This window comes from Hermetia illucens, chromosome 1, assembly GCF_905115235.1.
Source record: "Hermetia illucens chromosome 1, iHerIll2.2.curated.20191125, whole genome shotgun sequence".
Taxonomy (NCBI): Eukaryota; Metazoa; Arthropoda; class Insecta; order Diptera; family Stratiomyidae; genus Hermetia; species Hermetia illucens.
Genome location: NC_051849.1, coordinates 186,674,969 through 186,694,430, shown reverse-complemented (window position 1 = coordinate 186,694,430; position 19,462 = coordinate 186,674,969). Strand labels below are relative to the sequence as shown.

Here is a 19,462-nt window from a genome sequence, read left to right as displayed (position 1 = left end):
AAATCGAATACTCCTTACATTTTAAACCATTCTAATCCATGTTTGTCGACGCCTAAAATAAAGTTTCATAAAAATTCCTGATTTTATTTCCCTAAACTTGTTCAATCCCTAGAAATTAAAAACGTTCAATTTACTTTCATTGGTGAAGAAATATTATGCAAATCATGCAGCTTCCTTCTCAATTCAGATGTTCTATTTATACAGTTCTTACAATGTAATTTATCAAGAAGGTCATATTTCACGACATGATCAACGCTGAAATGTTATTGAACGATTTCGAAGTTACTCTCCACATCCTTAAATATATTCTCAAAGTTTATTTATCCAACTATCTCATTTGTTCAGATTTTAACATTTTTTATTATCTCAATTATTTTTAAGAATACAGATACATATATTTTCCTACTGAATACTCAATCTTTATTCACTAATTTCACAAATTCTGCCTCCATCGAAAATTAGCAGTAAATTTTTGCGTACAGTTTGCTTTTTTAAATTTCTCCATTGAAAATGTATTTGATGAAGAACAAATCTCATAAAGTCAATTGGAACGAGAATCGACAAATTTATGAAACCTCTTATTTTCTCGACTCTTGGATGGATACAAATAAATCAGTACTAATATAAAATAAATTATAATAAAATTTACCTAAGCCTTGAAAAAGATAGCGCTTCCGCGGGGGGAGGGGGGGGGGGGGGAAGCACCTTTCTCGTGTTTTTTAAGAAGGAGTCCAATACTCATGGTTTCATAAGCCCACTGTACATACAAACATCCTTGACCAGAGCCGAGACTCGATCCCAGACACGAAATGGCCCATGGCATCTAGAAGTCATCGCCTGTAACATCTTCGATAGATCCTCCACATCCTCCGAAATGGTAAAACCAATTGCCAGGAGTTCCGCAAATATTTCGTTTACATTTTTTTTTTAATTTTTAGTAGATTGTTGATTTCTTTAATTGTAGTTTGTGGGACTTTCTCAATCGGTAGAGACAGTGCCGCGGTGTTATGTATTTTCTTGAGATGTTGAGCCCGGCAGTTTCTTGATTTGCTCCATGACTCTCATAAAATTTTCAGCTGCATCTTTGCATAGAATTGCTTGCGCTTCTTCCTTCTACAGGTTTCGTTAAAGATCGATCCTGATGTTGCTTATATCTAGCATTTTTTGCGTCAATCGCATGCTTATTCATCATCATCGAACCACTCATTCTTGCCCAGTTGTTTCCTCTCATTTATATATTCTGAAGCTTTACGACACCGAATTTTATTGCTGTGCGCCCCTTGTTATCCCCATTATTTGCTATCTTACATCGATTGATCTCGCTCTCATGATTGATTGTGTTGGACGTCTTTTGAACCGACAATGTCCACGTTTTCTTATTAATTTCTACATGAGGAACCGGAGAACTTGATGAGATGACCAAGTTTCATTGCATTCAAATTCTGCAATTCTCCTACCGTTACCGTCAACTATGTCATGGAATCTGCGACTCCCAGTGGTTTCGCTGTATACTTGCTCCTTTTTGACCTAACCATTGAAATCACCATGTACAAAGTTTACATCTTTTGAGAGCAGGGACTCAAAAAAACTCTAGAATCCGTTGGATCACATATACGAGGTTTATTTCGAAAATGAGGTCCCCACATTTTTTTCAAGCACAAGGAATTTTTTTTGAAAAAAACCAATACATCGTTGGAAACGTTGATCTTTAAACTATTGTTTCTACATATTTTCCACTTTTTTCTACGCATTTTTTCTGACGAGTAATCCAATTTTGCATTTCCGGTTCAAAGAAGTCCGCCGCCAACCCGTTGAGAAACCTGGAAACTTCGTATTTCAACTCGTCCGTCTCAAATCGTTGACCGCGTAGGTGCTCTTCCAACTTAAGAAACTGATGGAAATCGCTGGGTGTAATGGCAGGGCTGTAAAGGGGATGGGCAATGACTTCCCAACCAAATCGATTAAGTCCTTTGTTTGTTGCGAGACATGCGGACGCGCATTGTCAGCTCTTGGTTCAGTTACAAAAGGTAAAGTCGCTGATCGCTTTTAACTCTACAAAGGCTAGTAACGATACTTGTCCATATCTGGATCAAGTTGCCTCACACCGCCCAGTAGTAGCCTTGGATAACCATTAGACAACCGTCGTGTGGTAAAGAAACGTGAGCGGCGTCCCAGCAACATCATCATCAACGGCGCAACAACCGGTATCCGATCTAGGCCTGCCATAATAAGGAACTCCAGACATCCCGGTTTTGCGTCGAGGTCCACCAATTCGATATCCCTAAAAGCTGTCTGGCGTCCTGACCTACGCCATCGCTCCATCTTAGGCAGGGTCTACCTCGTCTTCTTTTTCTACCATAGATATTGCCCTTATAGACTTTCCGGGTGGGATCATCCTCATCCATACGGATTAAGTGACCCGCCCACCGTAACCTATTGAGCCGGATTTTATCCACAACCGGACGGTCATGGTATCGTTCATAGATTTCGTCATTGTGTAGGCTACGGAATCGTCCATCCTCATGTAGGGGGCCAAAAATTCTTTGGAGGATTCTTCTTTCGAACGCGGCCAAGAGTTCGCAATTTTTCTTGCTAAGCAAACTTTCAGCTCGCGGGAAAGTGGGCATTCGGCAAACAAGGATTAATTAGAGGAGGAAGGAAGGGACTGATGGTTGAAGAGCATCTTTTGAGGATAATGGTTGAAATTTTATCAAGCCCAATCAACTTTTTGTTTGTTTGTTGTTTAATGGACATTGGGATCGTTTTGGGTTTGACGAAGATAATTGGTGAGATGGAGTCAGCAAGGCTGGGTCCGAAGAGTGGATGCTGGGAAAGATCGAATTGCTCACTTGTTTGGAAATATGATGATGTGGATTTAAGATAAGCAATTGATGTACAATATTAACTTCGGTATTGAAGCTTCGTTCACGCATTTGGAGTGGAGAATGATGGGTTCTCAGAAAGCGGTTCACGGGAAGTTTTCTTTTTCTGGGAGGGGGGAGGGGGACTGTCTTAAGGCAAGATGTCATTGCGTCTGGCAGCTTTAACAAATCACGGGGAGACTTTCCGGAGTTCCCTTTATGTATTTGGGTTGAATTCAATATTGGACAGCCGATTATGGCCTTTGTTGGTATACAGGGTGAAGATCCTATCATGGATTGAAGTATCGAGGTCGTAGATCTCCTTCTTCAGAAAGAATACCGCGGAGAGTTCCTAAAGTCAGGTCAGGTGCTGTTAAAGGCATTGGTCGCATGACTTTATCGAGAAGTTGGATATCAATGATAATGGCATCGTGGTCGCTGATGCTAGGCACGATTCCCAGGATTGCAGACCTATTCGGGTTCGGATTTATGCTGATATCGCTACTAATCAGGAATCAGTCAAGGCACGAATGTCAGTTCCTTAGATTGTAAATAGCCTTCCACCAATATGCAATCACAATTAAAAGCCCTTTGCCACCAGCAACATCCGGGCGACAACGACAACTTAATGATCTAACCACTAATTATTTAATTTCAGAAATTTTTCTAACTAGTGTTTCTCGGTTAAAAACCGAATTGGCATGATTATTTGATCTTTGGACCTGTTTAATGCGATCTCGACTCATTCATTGTAACATTTGACTTTTTCACCAAAAGCGATGATATCAACTAGTTCATTTCTATAAATTGGATCTAGCCAGGGCTAACACACTATATAAAAACTACGGATAAATTAGGCATGGAATTACATCAAAAGATAATTTGGCCTTTAGAAATAATTCACCATTAGTGGTGCATCAGGGTTATTGCTAGTTTATATGAGATTTCGAAATGTTATGAATATAAGAGCTATATATATGCATAAAACGAATTAATAAATTTTATCCTACCTTTGATAATTTGGTATCAGCTGGAACGTTGGGTATTTTATTACGCAGACTAGAAAACGCCGTATTTATACTTTGCGTTCGCCGTCGTTCTTTTTTATTTGCTGTATTCCGTCGTTTAACAATTCTAACTACTGTAGGAGGATGAGATGTCGAATTAGTGGTTGGTGTCTGATAAACAACATCAAAATTTTGATCTAGATTATTTTAAGGAATAGACGCAATAGACATACAAAAGATATTAGATTGATATAAGCTTGACTTTGAAACTTCGAAAGTTATTTATTTAGACCACAAAAATATTTTCTCAGCGACTCTTATCATGATACTTCTTTTCTTTCATTATTTTTTTTTTATTTTTGATACACCCTCAAGATTTAGGTAGATGGTTTTTTTACACTGTCATATTTTACTTCACATTAATAGATATGTATACTCGAGGAAAGTATCATGACATCTGCTCAGCCAAAGAATACATTTTTACCAAAATCTTTCGAAAGACTAACATAGTCGTATGCACTCACCATCTTTATCACTTGGTGGCGGATAATAAACAGGTGCATATTGGTGGAAATTCGGTGTTGATGAAACATAGGGAAGATTAGTTGGTGAGCATTCCCGACCTGTGGATTCAGGGCTGCATAGAGAACTCCAGTCATCATTTGAAACATTGTTACCTACTAAAAAAGAGAAATTTGATAATCATTCTGATATTTATATCAAATGCAAATGCAATTCTCTCATTATCAGTAACATGTACCATATTCATAAGGAACGGACGTTTCATAATTCAAAAGCAAACTTCAAATAGGTTAGCTATGGAAAAATCAGTCCATATCGTTTGATCTTTTATCACACTTTTCATAAACTCTAAATATTTAGTTAGCGCAACATTTATGAATGTTATTTACGCTCTTTGGATTAAGTGCCTCCCTGATGTAAGAAGATAAATACTTAATAAAAGTGTATAAAGCCTGAAAAATGAAGCGGTAATAAAGAACTATGAATTGTTTTGAGTTAAAGAAATTGCAACTGATCTTGTAACTATAACTATTATATCGTTGGCATAATGCCAAAATCATGAAACTACGAAAAATACAAAAAACACAAAAGTAAATTTTCATTTGTATTTCGAGTAGTTGTTTTTGGAGATTCATGAAAGTAACCTATATAGGTGGCTGATTTCTAAGGAGCAGATAAATCAGACAATCCCTGAACAATAACAAGAGGGGGTCAATGACGAGTTAATAAATGCATAAAAGAGAAAATGATAAAAAAAACTTAAAAATGTGTTTTTGAGGATTAAGGGCGTATGGGCTTGATGATGGACCGGAACAGTTGGAGAAAAACTTTCTTCCAACCTTTTTAGTCCACAAACCCCTTTTTTGGACTAAACATCGAACTTTTTTAAAACAGACTATTCGCCGTTTCATCCGAGGCAGACCCAGCCCTTTCAATCCTTAAACAAAATTTGCTTGGGGTCCGCTTTTTGTAATAAAGATCAAGATCAATAAATACAACAAGTTTGCTTTGTTTTTTTTTTCTAAAAAAGAAAACGATGGAACACAGATTTTACTTTACTTTACTTTTTTTAACAAAAAATGATAATAGTTTTACAATAGCAACGGTTGTATTTTGTTTAAGGATTTGAGGAACTCTTGCATCCTCCATCCAATTGATGACGGACCGGACCAATTTGAAAGAACTTCTTTCCTTGATTCCTGGTCCACTGACTGAAGCTAGAGCTCAAATTTACAAAAATAGACAACTTCCGAGAATAGGTAACTTATCAGACGTTGCTTCACGTCTGCCTTGGCAGCAACATGATCGAAGTGGGTACTAGGTGTTGCCCCTTATATATGACCTATATACAGCATGGGTATGAATTATATTTATGACGTCGCAGACGACGTCTCCTGATGAGTTCAACTCAGTCTGTTCTGCTCTACGGCGCAGAGGTATGGGCTGACGCTCGTAACAAGGAGGTATATCGTAAACGTCTCGCGCAAGTACAGAGACGGGGAGCGTCTGCGTACCGCATTGTCTCAGAACCGGTCGCAACAGTAATCGCAGGAGTGATCCCGGTTGCCTTTCTTTCTAAGGAGCGTCAAGCCATATACAAGCGCAAGGGAGATGAGCCAAGGGAGGTGGTTGCTCGCGAAAAACGGCAACGCACTCTAGACAAGTGGCAGCTCTCGTGGCAAAATGAAACTAGAGACAGATGGACTGCGCAGCTCATCGGCAACTTAGGTGCGTGGCTGAATCGGAAGCGGTGAGATTGACTATTTCCTTACCCAATTTTTAAGTGGGCATGGAAGTTTTCAGTTTTACCTGCACAAGATTGTCTGTTTTGCAATGGAGTTGTGGACGACGCCCACCACACTTTTTTTTGTGGAAGGTGAGATGGGGTTCGTCAGCAGCTCAATTTAAACACAGAGGATCTCTCTCCAGACAACATTGTCGAAGAGATGCTAAGGAGTGCTGACAGGTGGAGCCGTGTTGCATTCGGGCCCTTCTCGTTGCTAAGAAGATAGAGCTCGACCGGTGGAGAAGCCGGATGGCACTGGGTTCCTTGAACTGACAGTTCCCTTCCTCCTCTCCGCAAGGCGGGAGAGTTCGGGGACTAGCCCGAAGTAATGTGACAAAACGGTTCCAGGCTAACTCTCTGACGATCAGGAGGTGTTTAGTTTGTAGCCCAAAGATGTACCGAACCGGGAGTCCAACACTGTGTGCGTAAATGCATTCGCCTACTCTGTTGTTACTGCAACTATAGTGCTCATTAGCACATCTAATCATCTTCACTTTCGATTTCTCGCATCCGAGGCTTTTATTATCCCATCGCCACACTACTATGAACATAACAACTATAAAAGCGGAAGCGAACTATTTTTACCCAGACAAAACTAACTTTAAGAACTCGATATTTTCTTGAATAACTTCATTTCGACAGGTCCTTATTGCTTCCTAGTCAGTTACATTTTTGACCCAAATCAGTAATTGCCACATGGTTCATATATTATGACAACTTTGAGATCCACAGATAGTTTACATCCTGCGCTCTAGGAAATACTAGGCGTTTCCTGCTATTTAACAGATGTCATTTATCGACACTACCCTCTTCCTTACAAATTTAACATTCAGGGTTTCAAAAATCTCGGCTGACGTTTTCATTCAGGGCAGAGGTAACTCATCAGACGCTGCCTCACCTCTGCCCTGGAAGCAGCGTGACCGAAAGTAGCGATAGGTGATAATCGCTCCATTCAAATATAATCACAAACACGACATGAGTGGGAATTATATTGAAGTGAAATCCAACCTAAATTCAAACCTGGACTAAGCCGAAGGACGTGAAGGAAAAAAATGTGCAGATCAAGCATGAAAAATTACCCCAGAGCTGCCTATGGGGAAAATATGCGTATGTGAAAGCCAAGCCGTTTATAACCAAAAGGAACATCGAAAGCAAGCAATCTTTTTACATTCCCCAATTTATTTTCAAAAACGAAAGAGAAGATCGGATACAAAAACAAAAATCCAGCGTAACGACCTAAACGAGGGCTTACAATAATGGTCATCGTTAAGTTTATATGGCAAATCCGAACTTGTCATCATTGCTGAAAATTCTACGGTTAATGGCGAGTACTACTGAAACCAAATATTGCCGATCTATTGAAAGTGTCTCAATAACGGATAATACCGGTGCCAACATCCAAAATGAATATCTATCGAATCCCACCAGTATCAATATCCAAAAGGAATATCTAACCATTTAATGCAATTCAATTTCCCAATTTTCCATTTCAAATTCAAATTTTTCCATTTCCATTTCAGAATTTTTTCAATATTCTACTATCAAGCTCTATACCAACTTTCTACAACTGAATATCGATGGTGCCCGGGCTCTTTAAAAAATCTGAGTAGCTCATCAATTTTCCATCATTATTTGTTTCAATGAGTGATGGTATTCGTTCTGGGAAAAAATCTAATCCCCACAATCTGCTATTTCTTTTTTGCTGACCTCTAGATATAAAATCGTATATTTATGCTTGCAAATAATTCCGTCGTTTCCTGTAGAACCTCATTAATGGTCACTGACAATCAAGAAGACTTCCCAAATATTAAGAAGTTTAAATTGTAGTGTTCCTTAAACCTTCCTTCCTTAAACCAAATAATAATAGAAAATATATGGGCAGCCCATATTCAGAATTCCTTATTTGCTTATCTAGAAACTGGTATAAAACTTTATAATAAAATATTGACAAAATTTTGAATTTGAAATGGGAAAGTCCGAATTTGAAATTGGAAAGTCTGAATTTGAAATGGAAAATTCTGAAACTGATTTGGTCTTAAGTCTTGAGTTAATTTGGAAATTTCTGAACTTAGTTTGGAAAATTCTGAATTGATTTGGAACATTCCGAATTTGACTTACAAAACATGTATATAAAATATACAATTTGGTAAACACATTTTTCCAAAACTGGAAATAAGAATTTATATAAAAAAATAAAACAAACAGAAAACCACCCTTGAATTAGTTGAAAATTCTCGGTTGGAATTCATCATAAAAATTAAACTAAAAACTAATAACCAATTAAAAACCCCTATTATCTATTCTGCCTTTCACCAAGGCCTTTCAGAACTCTTTTAAACTCCATATATTTAGTGAAAACTCTCTTAACGGACACTCCTAATAGGCGGATGCCCCTCCTGGGCGGACAATTTTTCTGATTATGATTTTTTTGTATATCTCACAACAATTTGGATCTCTTGGACGGACACCCCTTTTGACCGCAGGGGGACAGTAGATTTTATAATTTTAAAAAAAAAAAAAACCCTCATAGCCGGAAACGAACCTCTTAACAACGTACACTACTCACAAAATTGTGAGTAGGAATTCAAACGTAAAAGTCCACAAACTAATTTGGGGACTCCCCTGATAAGAAATGTGTGCGCTAACATTGTCTCATTCAATCGCAGCAAGTTGAAGTGAAAAGTCTAAAAGGTAAAATAATTAATAATGTCAGAGAGGAAAGTGCTTTCTTTAAGAGAGAAAACAGATATTGTCAACGCATATGAAAATGAAAATACAAGGTGTGGTAAAACTATGGGTAAATAATCTAAACAAGTTTCAATATTGGTAAATTAATGTGACTTGTCTCAACCAGATTTGACATAGGAAAGACACAGGCTTTCCTTATTATGCGTACCAAAGAGGCATTAAGGGCCAGATGGATTGCTGGAAAAATATCAACAGTGAAATAAAAATTATCAATTTAAAAGAGAAATACATTGATGCTATGGTCTATGACTGGTTTTGAAAGGTCCGAAGTCAAAACACTCTATTATCGGGACCAATTGTTCAAGAGAAAGTCAAGGAAATAGCTTTAAGCCTCGGAGTTAAAGATTTCGCTGCATCTAGCGATTGGCGGCAAAAATTTCGCAGTGGACACAACATTGCATTTCGATGTGTGTCTAGCCCTGTTAATCCAGAACACGTTGAACATTTTTTTTTAAAAACTTCCAGCATTTCTAATTGGTTATAGACCCTAGGACATTTATAATACGGACGAAAACCAACAAAATGCTTGTTCTCAAACCGGATAAATGTCACGGTGGAAAATTGTCCAAAGAAAGGTTAACAATTTTACTGTGCGCTAATTTAGCAGGAGAAAAAGGAAAACCATTCGTGATTGGGAAAGCTGCACGTCTGAGAGCATTTGCCTCCATGGACATCAAGCGGGTACCAATAATTTGACATTTTAATAAAAACGCGTGGATGACGCGCGAATTAATGACTCAATGGCTAATGGAATTCGACCGAAAAAAAAGGGATCAAAAAAGCAAATTTTGCTTTTCCTACACAATGAAACTTCGCATCCTTGCGACTTACAACTACAAAAAATACAAATTGTTTTTCTTCCAAGCAACACGAAATCAGCTTGTCAACTTTCACTATCGAACAATGCATGTTAAACACATCTTTGCAAGGATTGACACTTCTTCGGCGAAAAAACCAATTAACGTCTTGGAGACTGTGCATTTTATAGAAGTAGCCTGAATTAAGGTGGAGTCACTAACAATTATAAACTGCTTTAGAAAGAATTTAGAAAAAATTCAATCCTGAGGATGACTTGTCCTTAGCAACGTTGTCTTCTATTTCTTAGTTGGTAGAAACTCTTGGGGAGGACTATTCCGACGCAACAGAATTCCTCGAAATTGATAAAGAATTAGCCACTGAGTCCCCATCAACACTCCTAGAGCTTGAGTTCGACTGTTCCAGTAGCGAAATCTACTTAGATGAAGAGCATTCCGACACTGAACGGCCTGGGAAAGCACCAGAGGTGCTGTCAAATCAGGCTGCTTTGAAAACAACTTCAACCTTAAAGTTTTATTTTGTAAAAACGACTATATTGCCTTCAAGCATTTAATAAATTTAGAGGGACGTAGTCAAACGCTGTTTTTAGAAGGAAAACAGAAAATGTTACGTCAGTCCACAATTTCCGATTTTTTTTTGGAAAATGTAATGTAAATAAAAATTGAATAAAATGTTGTCATATCTTTAGAAAGTGTATTTATTTGCTTATAAAGGTGACCTCTCTCGACAAAATTTTTTCGAAAAATTGTATTATTCCTCCTTATGGACGGACACCCCTCTTGAGCGGACAAAAATTGTTCGACGGTGTTTGTCCGTCCATGAGAGTTTTCACTGTGTGTATATTACCGGTTCGAAGTAGTGCAATGAAGCCAGCGTTTTCACATTTTCCGGAATTTTGTCCCCGTTTCTTAAAAACCAGTAAAGATATTCCCTTACTCTTACATGTAATTTGTAACTATATAATATAAATATATAAGCAATAAGCATAAACATAAGCAAAGGGTTTTTAAAATATTTTCTTATATTTGTGGGACTTTATAAAAAAATTACAAATTGTTTATCCTTGATACATAATCACATCCTCCTGTCTATTCGTTGGGTTAATCTTACAAAACAAGTGCAAAAAATTCAGATTTCCTTTTTTCCGAAGAAGTAGGTGAAATATGGAAAAATGCCAACTTTTGGTGTTCGCAGAAAAATTTTGAAAAATTTATTATGATAATGTCCATAAATTATATCATTTTTTTCACACAATATTACAACAGTCTTTTCAACGTTCCCCAATACCATAGACAAACTTCAGATTTACTTTAAATACGACTCTTACCACTACTACTCTTAGAGTAGGATTGTGCTAATTTTTCTAGGTATAGCTATGAGAAAAATTGTCCACCTATTGAGGCCTATTAGAAAGGCAAGGGTCTTTTTGAAACATAAAAAGGCTATTAAATTATTATTAAAGCCGCACTAGAAAAGTTTTTTTGAATACCAATAAATTCGTTTTCAAATCGTTTGCATAAAAACCCACAAACTAAACAGTAAGTAAAGTAATGAGCCCTAAAACATTAAAAGAAAACTCAGTACATGCAGATTATTTAATTGTTTTATTTATAATTTCAATAATTAATACCACAATCAATAACTATTTATGTATTGAGTTCCCTTCTATGTTACGGGTCATTAGTTCACCCGCACTTATCATTAATCAATTATGATCTTCAAAAGGTGGCTTCCTAATTGCTTTTAATTACTAAATTCAATCTGAGTTATTACAAGTAGATTATGCAACAGTTGCCTTAAGTTCTTCCACAGGGAAAATAACATACCGCAATACAACATAATCATATACTTTTTGAGGAACATTTCAAGTGCTGCTAAAAAAAAATCAAAACCTCGAAATAGTATTGAATATCCGCTAGTATCTTATAGTTTGTATATATGAGTACAATGTACCCATACTGGTTAAAGAAGATTCTTCAGCCCCTTTCCCCGTACCACAAATTTGTGAGCATTTATGATGATTTTTTTCTCCGTGTTTCAAGTAGTAAAGTATCATGTTTCGGGGCGGATAGTGCGGAAGTAGTGACTAATCAGCTCAAGAGTTAATATTGTATGTTTATACAAATGTCATAATGAGTTGAAAGAAAAGGTCCAGAGAATACGCCCCAAATTTCCAATAATTAATTGCTTAAAAATATATCTTCTTTTTAATGTAAATATACATACATATGGTATTTAATTAATTAGTACTTAGGTTCGAGTATTCGAGGTAGAGATTCGATGTGATCAATAAAAACGGCTAACAAGATAATCATGAAATAATAAGGTCTGGTTATACACAAATAGTCATTATTTCCCTAAAATTGTAGGATTCTAACTGAATAAGTGTCCAAGTTAAAAAAAAACCGTTGTTAGAATTTTGAATTTTTCTCTAACAGCTCAGAGAGCCTAGTAATTTAGGCAATTTGGTCGCAGTTTTAAAAATTTATAAAAAAAATTATATGTTGTGCTGCTTTATATTAAATTCAAGATTACTATCTCCTTCATTGTTTATATACACCCCTGTTCTGTGGACAATTGAAAGACGTTACAAAATCTAAGGAAGGATACCAATATGTTTTCAATTTGCCAGTGGTATCATAGACTTGGTGATATCTACGTTCTAAAGCGATCTTTAGCTCTCAAAATAATAACGTTTACTTTAGATCGGCATACTTGTCTACCAATCTCGTTAGATGGAATCCATACTCCACAATATCTTGAAAAAGCCACATCAAAGCTTAAAAAGCGAAATTAAAAGTAAATGGTATCTACTGGCTAATCAATCGAAATCCTAGCCTATTATCAGACACCAAGGCATTTTTGTCAGTTAGAGGGTGCAACGAAAATTTCTAACATCAAATTGTTCCAGCATATCCTATGTATAACAGCAAATGCACCTTGGTGAACAATAACTTAATTAATGTAACCTTCATATTGTATAGAATAGCGCTGAAATTCACCTACAATATAATCAAAAATGCGAATACTATAATAATAGTGTAATTCGATTCGATTAATTGAGAATAGAACAAAAGGCCTGAAAGGAGCGTGCCCACTGGGAACGACACGACCCGACAGTTTGGCAACCCCCACTGGGAACGGCACGACACAATATATTGGCTAACGCCCACTGGCAATAACACGACACGACAGAATATCGCTTAGTGTATTTGCAAGGTAAACATATTGAAAATACAATTATTAACTTATTTTTGGCGTAGGAATATGTGTCCGGCTGCCTCAGACAACAGACAGACAAGCGTCTGTGCATGTTTTAGACATCAGACCGACGAATGTTTGCGTCAGATAAATGTATATTTCAGACAGAAGATTTTTTTTGCATCAGACAAATATGGGTGTCTATCTCACACATTTGTCAAAGGTCTGAATCGGCACAGACATCAGACATGCGAATGTCTGCGACAGACTAATGTCCCTTCCACACAAAACCTTTTCCTACATCAGGCAAATATCTGTGTCTGTCTCACACATCAACCGGCATCAGACATCAAACAGGCAAAGATCTGTTTAAGACATCTTTTTCCGCATCGAGCAAATGCCTGTGTCTATCTCAGCCAAACGTCTGCTTCAAACTATCTGTTTCCGTTTGTCTAATGTCTGATGCAAGCTTAGACATTTGTCTGACTGATGTCTGTCTGATGTGTGAGAGAGATACACACATTTGTTTGATGCAGAAAATTATTTTCACTGAAACAGATATTTGCCTGTCTCACACACCAGTCAGACGAATCTCTGATCCGCCGTCAAACATCATGCAATCAAATGCCTGTGTCTGCATCAAACAAATAATTGCTTCAGGCAGTCAGTCAAAACTGGCGGGCGATATCAAGAGTGCAAATACTAGTATGATATATGGAGATGCGCGGAACATCATCTGAAAAGGTAATATATCACATGACTTGCTGAAAATCACAAACATCATCTTTCGCTACGAAAAAACGCAGGCAACATTACCATATACAGGATAGGCCATTTATTGTGCGCACATCTGGCAAACCTGTAACTTTTTGCAGGAATATCAGATTGACTACTGACATACCGCGTTTGAAGCGTCAGTCCAAGACAATTTATAGCATAGAGTAGTACACTCCAAAACGGGCTGAAATAATTCAGCTTTACATTCAAAATAAGCTCTCAATTATGTTAATTAAACGTGCATTTCGTAAAAAAAATAAAGTGGAAAGTGCTCCATCTAAAAGCAATTTGCAGCGTTTTTACGCAAAATTTATTAACCACGGTAGTCTCTGCAATACCGCTCACGCATCCAGACAACGTACAAGACGTGCCGATGAAAATATTCTCGTACGGCTTACGAGCCAGTATTGAGGAGACTCCGAGAACATCGAGTTATCGCCATTCCCAGGAATTAGGCATTGCAAGAACCACACTCAGGCGCATAATTCGTATCGACTTCAAAATGCTTCCGCACAAAATTCAATTGGCACAAAAATTAAACCCAGCTGATTATCAGAAACGCCTTGATTATGCCAAATGGGCCGTCAAAATTGTTCGCAATGAACCAGACTTTTGGCGAAAAATCATCATGTCATACGAGGCCCATTTTCAGTTAAATGAAGGCGTAAATAAGCAAAACTGTCGGGTCTACGCTACCGAAAATCCTCAATTAATTGAAGAACAGCCTTTCTTCGATCAAAAAGTGACTGTGTAGTAAACCGGTTAGAATTTAATTCACTCTTAACTTCATATGTAAACCTAATCAGTTGATTTCTCTTCATAGTTTAGCTGGCTTAGGACTGCCAATCAAACATGTTAAAATTGCATATCGTTAAGATTGGCATATTTAAAAATCAAATGATCTGTTACACTATTTAGGATGAAATTACCCAGGAAATTAACATTTTACCACTAAACAAATTCTCAAACCTAAATTGGCACCCTATAGTCGACAAACAGAATGAATAGTGAAACTAAAGTAAATAAGTAAGAATTTTTCGGATGGAATAAAAGCCGTTTTCTTATTATTATTTCTACCATTGCATACCATATTTCGCAATAGCAATAGAAATAGACAGAACTAATATAAATTACGGATAGAGTACACATATGCACCATAAACAAAGACTCCACCTTAGATAAGAAACCTAAACCTGACCTATCTGCAATAGATAAGACCCTCACAACTTTTGATCAGCACATATCATAAAAGACAAACACTGTTTTGATCTCGGCTGCCTTGCTTAACCCTGTATTTGGTCAAACACCAGCAACATACATCAATCAGCAAGCGAGCGATACATTATGGATAAATTCTACTTAAAGCAGAGAATCTGCATCCAAGAATTCCTTGCACCCGAGATAAATTTTGTTGCCGAAAGCGAGCCCAAAAAAAGCCCAAAAGCCAGCGCAAACCAACCCAAAGTCATCCCAAAGCAGCCAAATAAAAAAGCAACCATAAAAAATAGATTGAGGTAATGAGGTAATGAGATGATGATAGGTCATACAGTAATGCAAGCTAATGCGATGATGGTAGGTGATGCGGTAATACAAGGTAATGCGATGATGGTGATGTGGTAATGCTAGGTAATACGGTGATGCTAGGTGATGTTGTAATGTTTGGTGATGTTTAGATCGCACTCGTTGATTGTAATATGATATTGCACTTTAAGGTAATATCACTTTTTTAATATTACATACATCATCTACCCATCTCCAATGATAGATATGCACATTCTTAACATTAAAGATATATTGAGAGGAAAACTAAATGAATTTCTGGTAATGGGGATAATCATTAAAATTTTGCGAAATGCCAACAGGCCAAGTTTATTTAATTTGACACCGTTGCTATTGCTTAATAGTGTCAGAGTTGGCAGTGGAAAATAAGGATTCCAACGAAATTGCCGTATGCTTGAAATTCGGGTGACTACAATACCTGTGTCTGTCTATATGCGAAGCATATGTAAAAGTAAAATTGAATGTAACGAACCATATTGACTAGACTAGACAATTGCCTATCTATAAACCGACAGATATTTGTGTGGTGCAGAAAAAGGTTTTGTCTGAAACAGACATTTGTCTGATATCTGAAACATGCACAGACATTTGTGTGTCTACTGTCTGGAGGCATCTGTCGTGTCGTATCTTTCCTAGTGGGCGTTAGCACAGTAGTTTAGGAGACGTGACCATCATTTTGAGAATGTATCAAAAGCCAAAGGTGCTGCAATTTGGGTGTAGTTACAAACAATTCGTGAATCTAATAGAAGTCTATATTTGACATAACAATCAATTTTAATAAAAGCTTGTGAACATTGTGATATGGACAATGTCTACCTAAAGCAGTTCCCTGCAAACTGAAAATGGTTAATCCTATTTCTTGAATAAAGAGACTCTCTGGATGGAAACCGAAAGCTCGGTGATTCAGGTGTGAAAGGTTTTATGAATATTTTATGTAATCGATTGTCTCATTTATACATAGCTCGTAGTGTATATACGTTGAATATATCCGATATTCAATTTTATGTTCCTTTAGCAACCAATGTCCAAACTAATGCCTGCTTCGAAAAGTACTAATTGAGACGTTTCATTTGATCTCCACATGGCTATATTCGGTGGAAAAAAATTGCATCAATCTTTTATGTGTACCCCCGCCCGCTAAATTCAACGTGCGACAATGTAATTCACTGGATGTGTTGGGGTTCACAGTTCCAACTTTTCTACCAAATTTCGTGTAAATAGGTATAACCGTTTCTCAGACGAATGCATGTGTAATATCTCGCTTTAATAATGGACAGATTCATTTTATTAACTGAATTATAGTATAATTAAGTGAATCCCCAATTGCTTCAAATAGAATTTGTTTTAAAGATGTGATAATGAGATTCTATCTTGCGTGTGGATATTTAAACTTTGAAATTTATACCACAGAAAATTCATGATGTTTTGATCATATAAAAATGTTTACTTCCGATTTTTAACAGAAAGTGCAAACTCATTCTTCCAACTTTTAAAAAGTAGTTAACACTCATCTATAAAAGTTTTTTTTGCAGAAAAATTACCTGACATAAATTGCAAATGTGCATTTGACTTTAGAATTATATTTATAAACGAATTCTTAATTTAAGAGGGCTATATGCGGGAAAAATAAAACAAATCATTAATAAGGCTGGAAAAATAATTCTGGTGAAAAAAGAATAAATAAAATAACTACCTACACATTTGTAAGCCGACATACATATTTCGAAACGTACAAATCATTTACGCAAATTGTTTCGTGTATCGGTATTTGTATGCGAAGAGCATTTTTTGATTTACATGTAAATACCACCCAACGTGATGAATATTATTGCAACTATTTTCCCATTAAAATTGAAACGCGTTCCTACACGTCATACACATACATATATATGGAAAAAAATAAAACTGTCTATCTGATATAATATAATTTTATGGCGGCCAACAGTAGAATTAGAAATACATGTTCAAATCGTTGTCGATATGATGTTATATACTTGAACCATGATTTGGTAATTTTCTGATGAACAGCTTGAAAAACGTGTTTGCTGCACTACCAATTAACAACAAAAAAGTTTGCACCATAAATCTTTTGAAATAATAAAAACTTGTTGTTTCTTTTTCGTTGGTGTGGGCATTTATTCTTGCAAATACCGATATTTCGGGAACCACTTGTTCCCTTCATCAGTGCAAACGGTATTTGCAAGAATAAATGCCCACACCAACGAAAAAGAAACAACAAGTTTTTATTATTTCAATTAATTAATCGTTGGAAACACCGCATAATTTCACTCTGATAAATCTTTTGATTAATAATCCAAAAATTTTGATTGAAAATATTAGAATGAAAAAATCAGAGAACATTCACCTGTTAAGAAAGTGCACCACGTAATCGAAAGAGAATATGCTGTTCAGACATTTTTTAGGTGTCGCATAGACATTTGATGAGGTTTGGTACTATCTCGTATATAGAATTAAACAGTGACTGCATGGAAACGTTCATAAAGTTGCGGAATTAATATCTTAGAGACAGAAAATTCTTGGTCAAATAAAATGGCATATTCCGAATTCATTTAAAATCAAGGCAGTGGACAGAAGATGTTCCTACCAATGGAAATCTATTTGTCACCTTTCCTTTATTGGTGACGTACGACCTGACATACGTTCGACACCACCAAATATTGAATAATAACTGACATGATGAAAAATTTAAACCAACGAGACGAAGTCTTGCCACTTTTATAGTGAAGAACACGTCGAAAACCGGAAGCACGGCACTTTGGGTATGAAAGGTTTTGTTGATTTTTTTTATGTAAGAGTATTTGGCTACACGATGGTTCCACTTACTTATGTATATATAATTCGTTGTGAATACACTGAATATTCAATTCGACGTTATACCGGTATTTTATCTCGTGAGGAGTAGTAATTTGACGCAGAAGGGACAACTTTGTCCTACTATAAATTTGTTAATAATAGTGGGATTTCCACTAAACTTAGTATGATCCTAACTATTGAAGTCTATTTTAACGAAAAATTTTACGGATCTAGAATGAACTTGTTTGAGCATTTATCGTAACGGGGAGTATTTTGAGGCCTATATACCATGCGTACGGACCACCATGATTTTTTCCAGATTTTAAGGAGCTTCCCTTCTGAGAAGTAGTCCTTGAAATAATTGACCCATTTTGAACCCGCATACTCCTCTCCTTTGCAAATAATATGAAAACTATTTCGGCTTCGGAAAGTACTAATCGAGACCTTTTATTTGAGAATCCCACCTGGCTATATGCGGTGAAAAAATTTTACAACCACCTTTTGCATGTATGGGGACTGCCCTAAAACTCAACTTAGAACAATGTTACTCACCGCATGAAAGGAAATTCACAGTTCCCAACTTTCCATCAAATTTCGTATCAACAGGAGTAATTTTTCCTTAGAAAATAAGTGTCACAGACAAACAGATGGACAGTAAGACAGACAGTAAACCGATTTTAATGTTACGAGTTTGTTTTCAAAAAACATTAAAAACTTACATGGCTCTCCTTAGAATTCAATGGGATACCCCAAGCCAAATAGCTTCGAATCCACTTAGATAGAAGATCGAACTAGAGAAAATATATTGAAAACTTCTCAGACATTTCAAACTACATCTGATATACCATTTGATCAAATTTGACCAGGACTGATTAGAAAAAGAACATTTTTATGTATTTTAATACAAATCTTTATTATCGATTAGCGCAATTTGCTATACACTTCTTGTATACCTCGACGGAGCCTGTATTCTTCGGCGAATTTCTTGGCTTATTTTTGACACACCATTTGTTAAATTGTAAAGCATTTTCGACGTTATATTCATAAAGGCACGTGTCGCCATCAATAGTAATGTGTCTGATACGGTCGTCAGCTACTTTGGCAAGCATTTCTTTAATAATAATAATCGTTGACGCAACAATCCACGTTGGATCAGGGCCTTGAAGTGTGTTAGAGCACTTCATTCAAGACCGTAACGGTACACTAGGAGGCAATGTGGTCAACATTGCGCTCGACCGAGATTATTACCCTGATTTGACTCAGGTACTCATTCACAGCTGAGTCGACTGGTGTCTGACGTCAAATCACGATACAAATCCCACTGCCACCAGCGAGATTTGAACCGCGACCTTCCGTACGACAGCCTTGCG

At 36.7% G+C, this 19,462-nt stretch overlaps 1 protein-coding gene across 3 annotated transcripts in view; it reads right to left on the bottom strand.

Moving 5' to 3' along the window:
• The window catches only part of LOC119661257 (heart- and neural crest derivatives-expressed protein 2), a 50,651-nt gene that overhangs the window by 17,108 nt on the left and 14,081 nt on the right, over positions 1-19,462 (bottom strand). The window contains exons 2-3 of one of the 3 annotated variants that reach the window (XM_038070510.1): positions 4,393-4,548; positions 3,872-4,002 (exon numbers count right to left, since the gene is read on the bottom strand). In XM_038070510.1, coding sequence (XP_037926438.1) covers positions 3,872-4,002; positions 4,393-4,548 — 287 coding nt within the window. Of the gene's footprint in view, positions 1-3,871; positions 4,066-4,392; positions 4,549-19,462 lie in introns of all 3 variants that reach the window. The other 2 variants (XM_038070509.1, XM_038070508.1) reach the window with 2 other exon arrangements.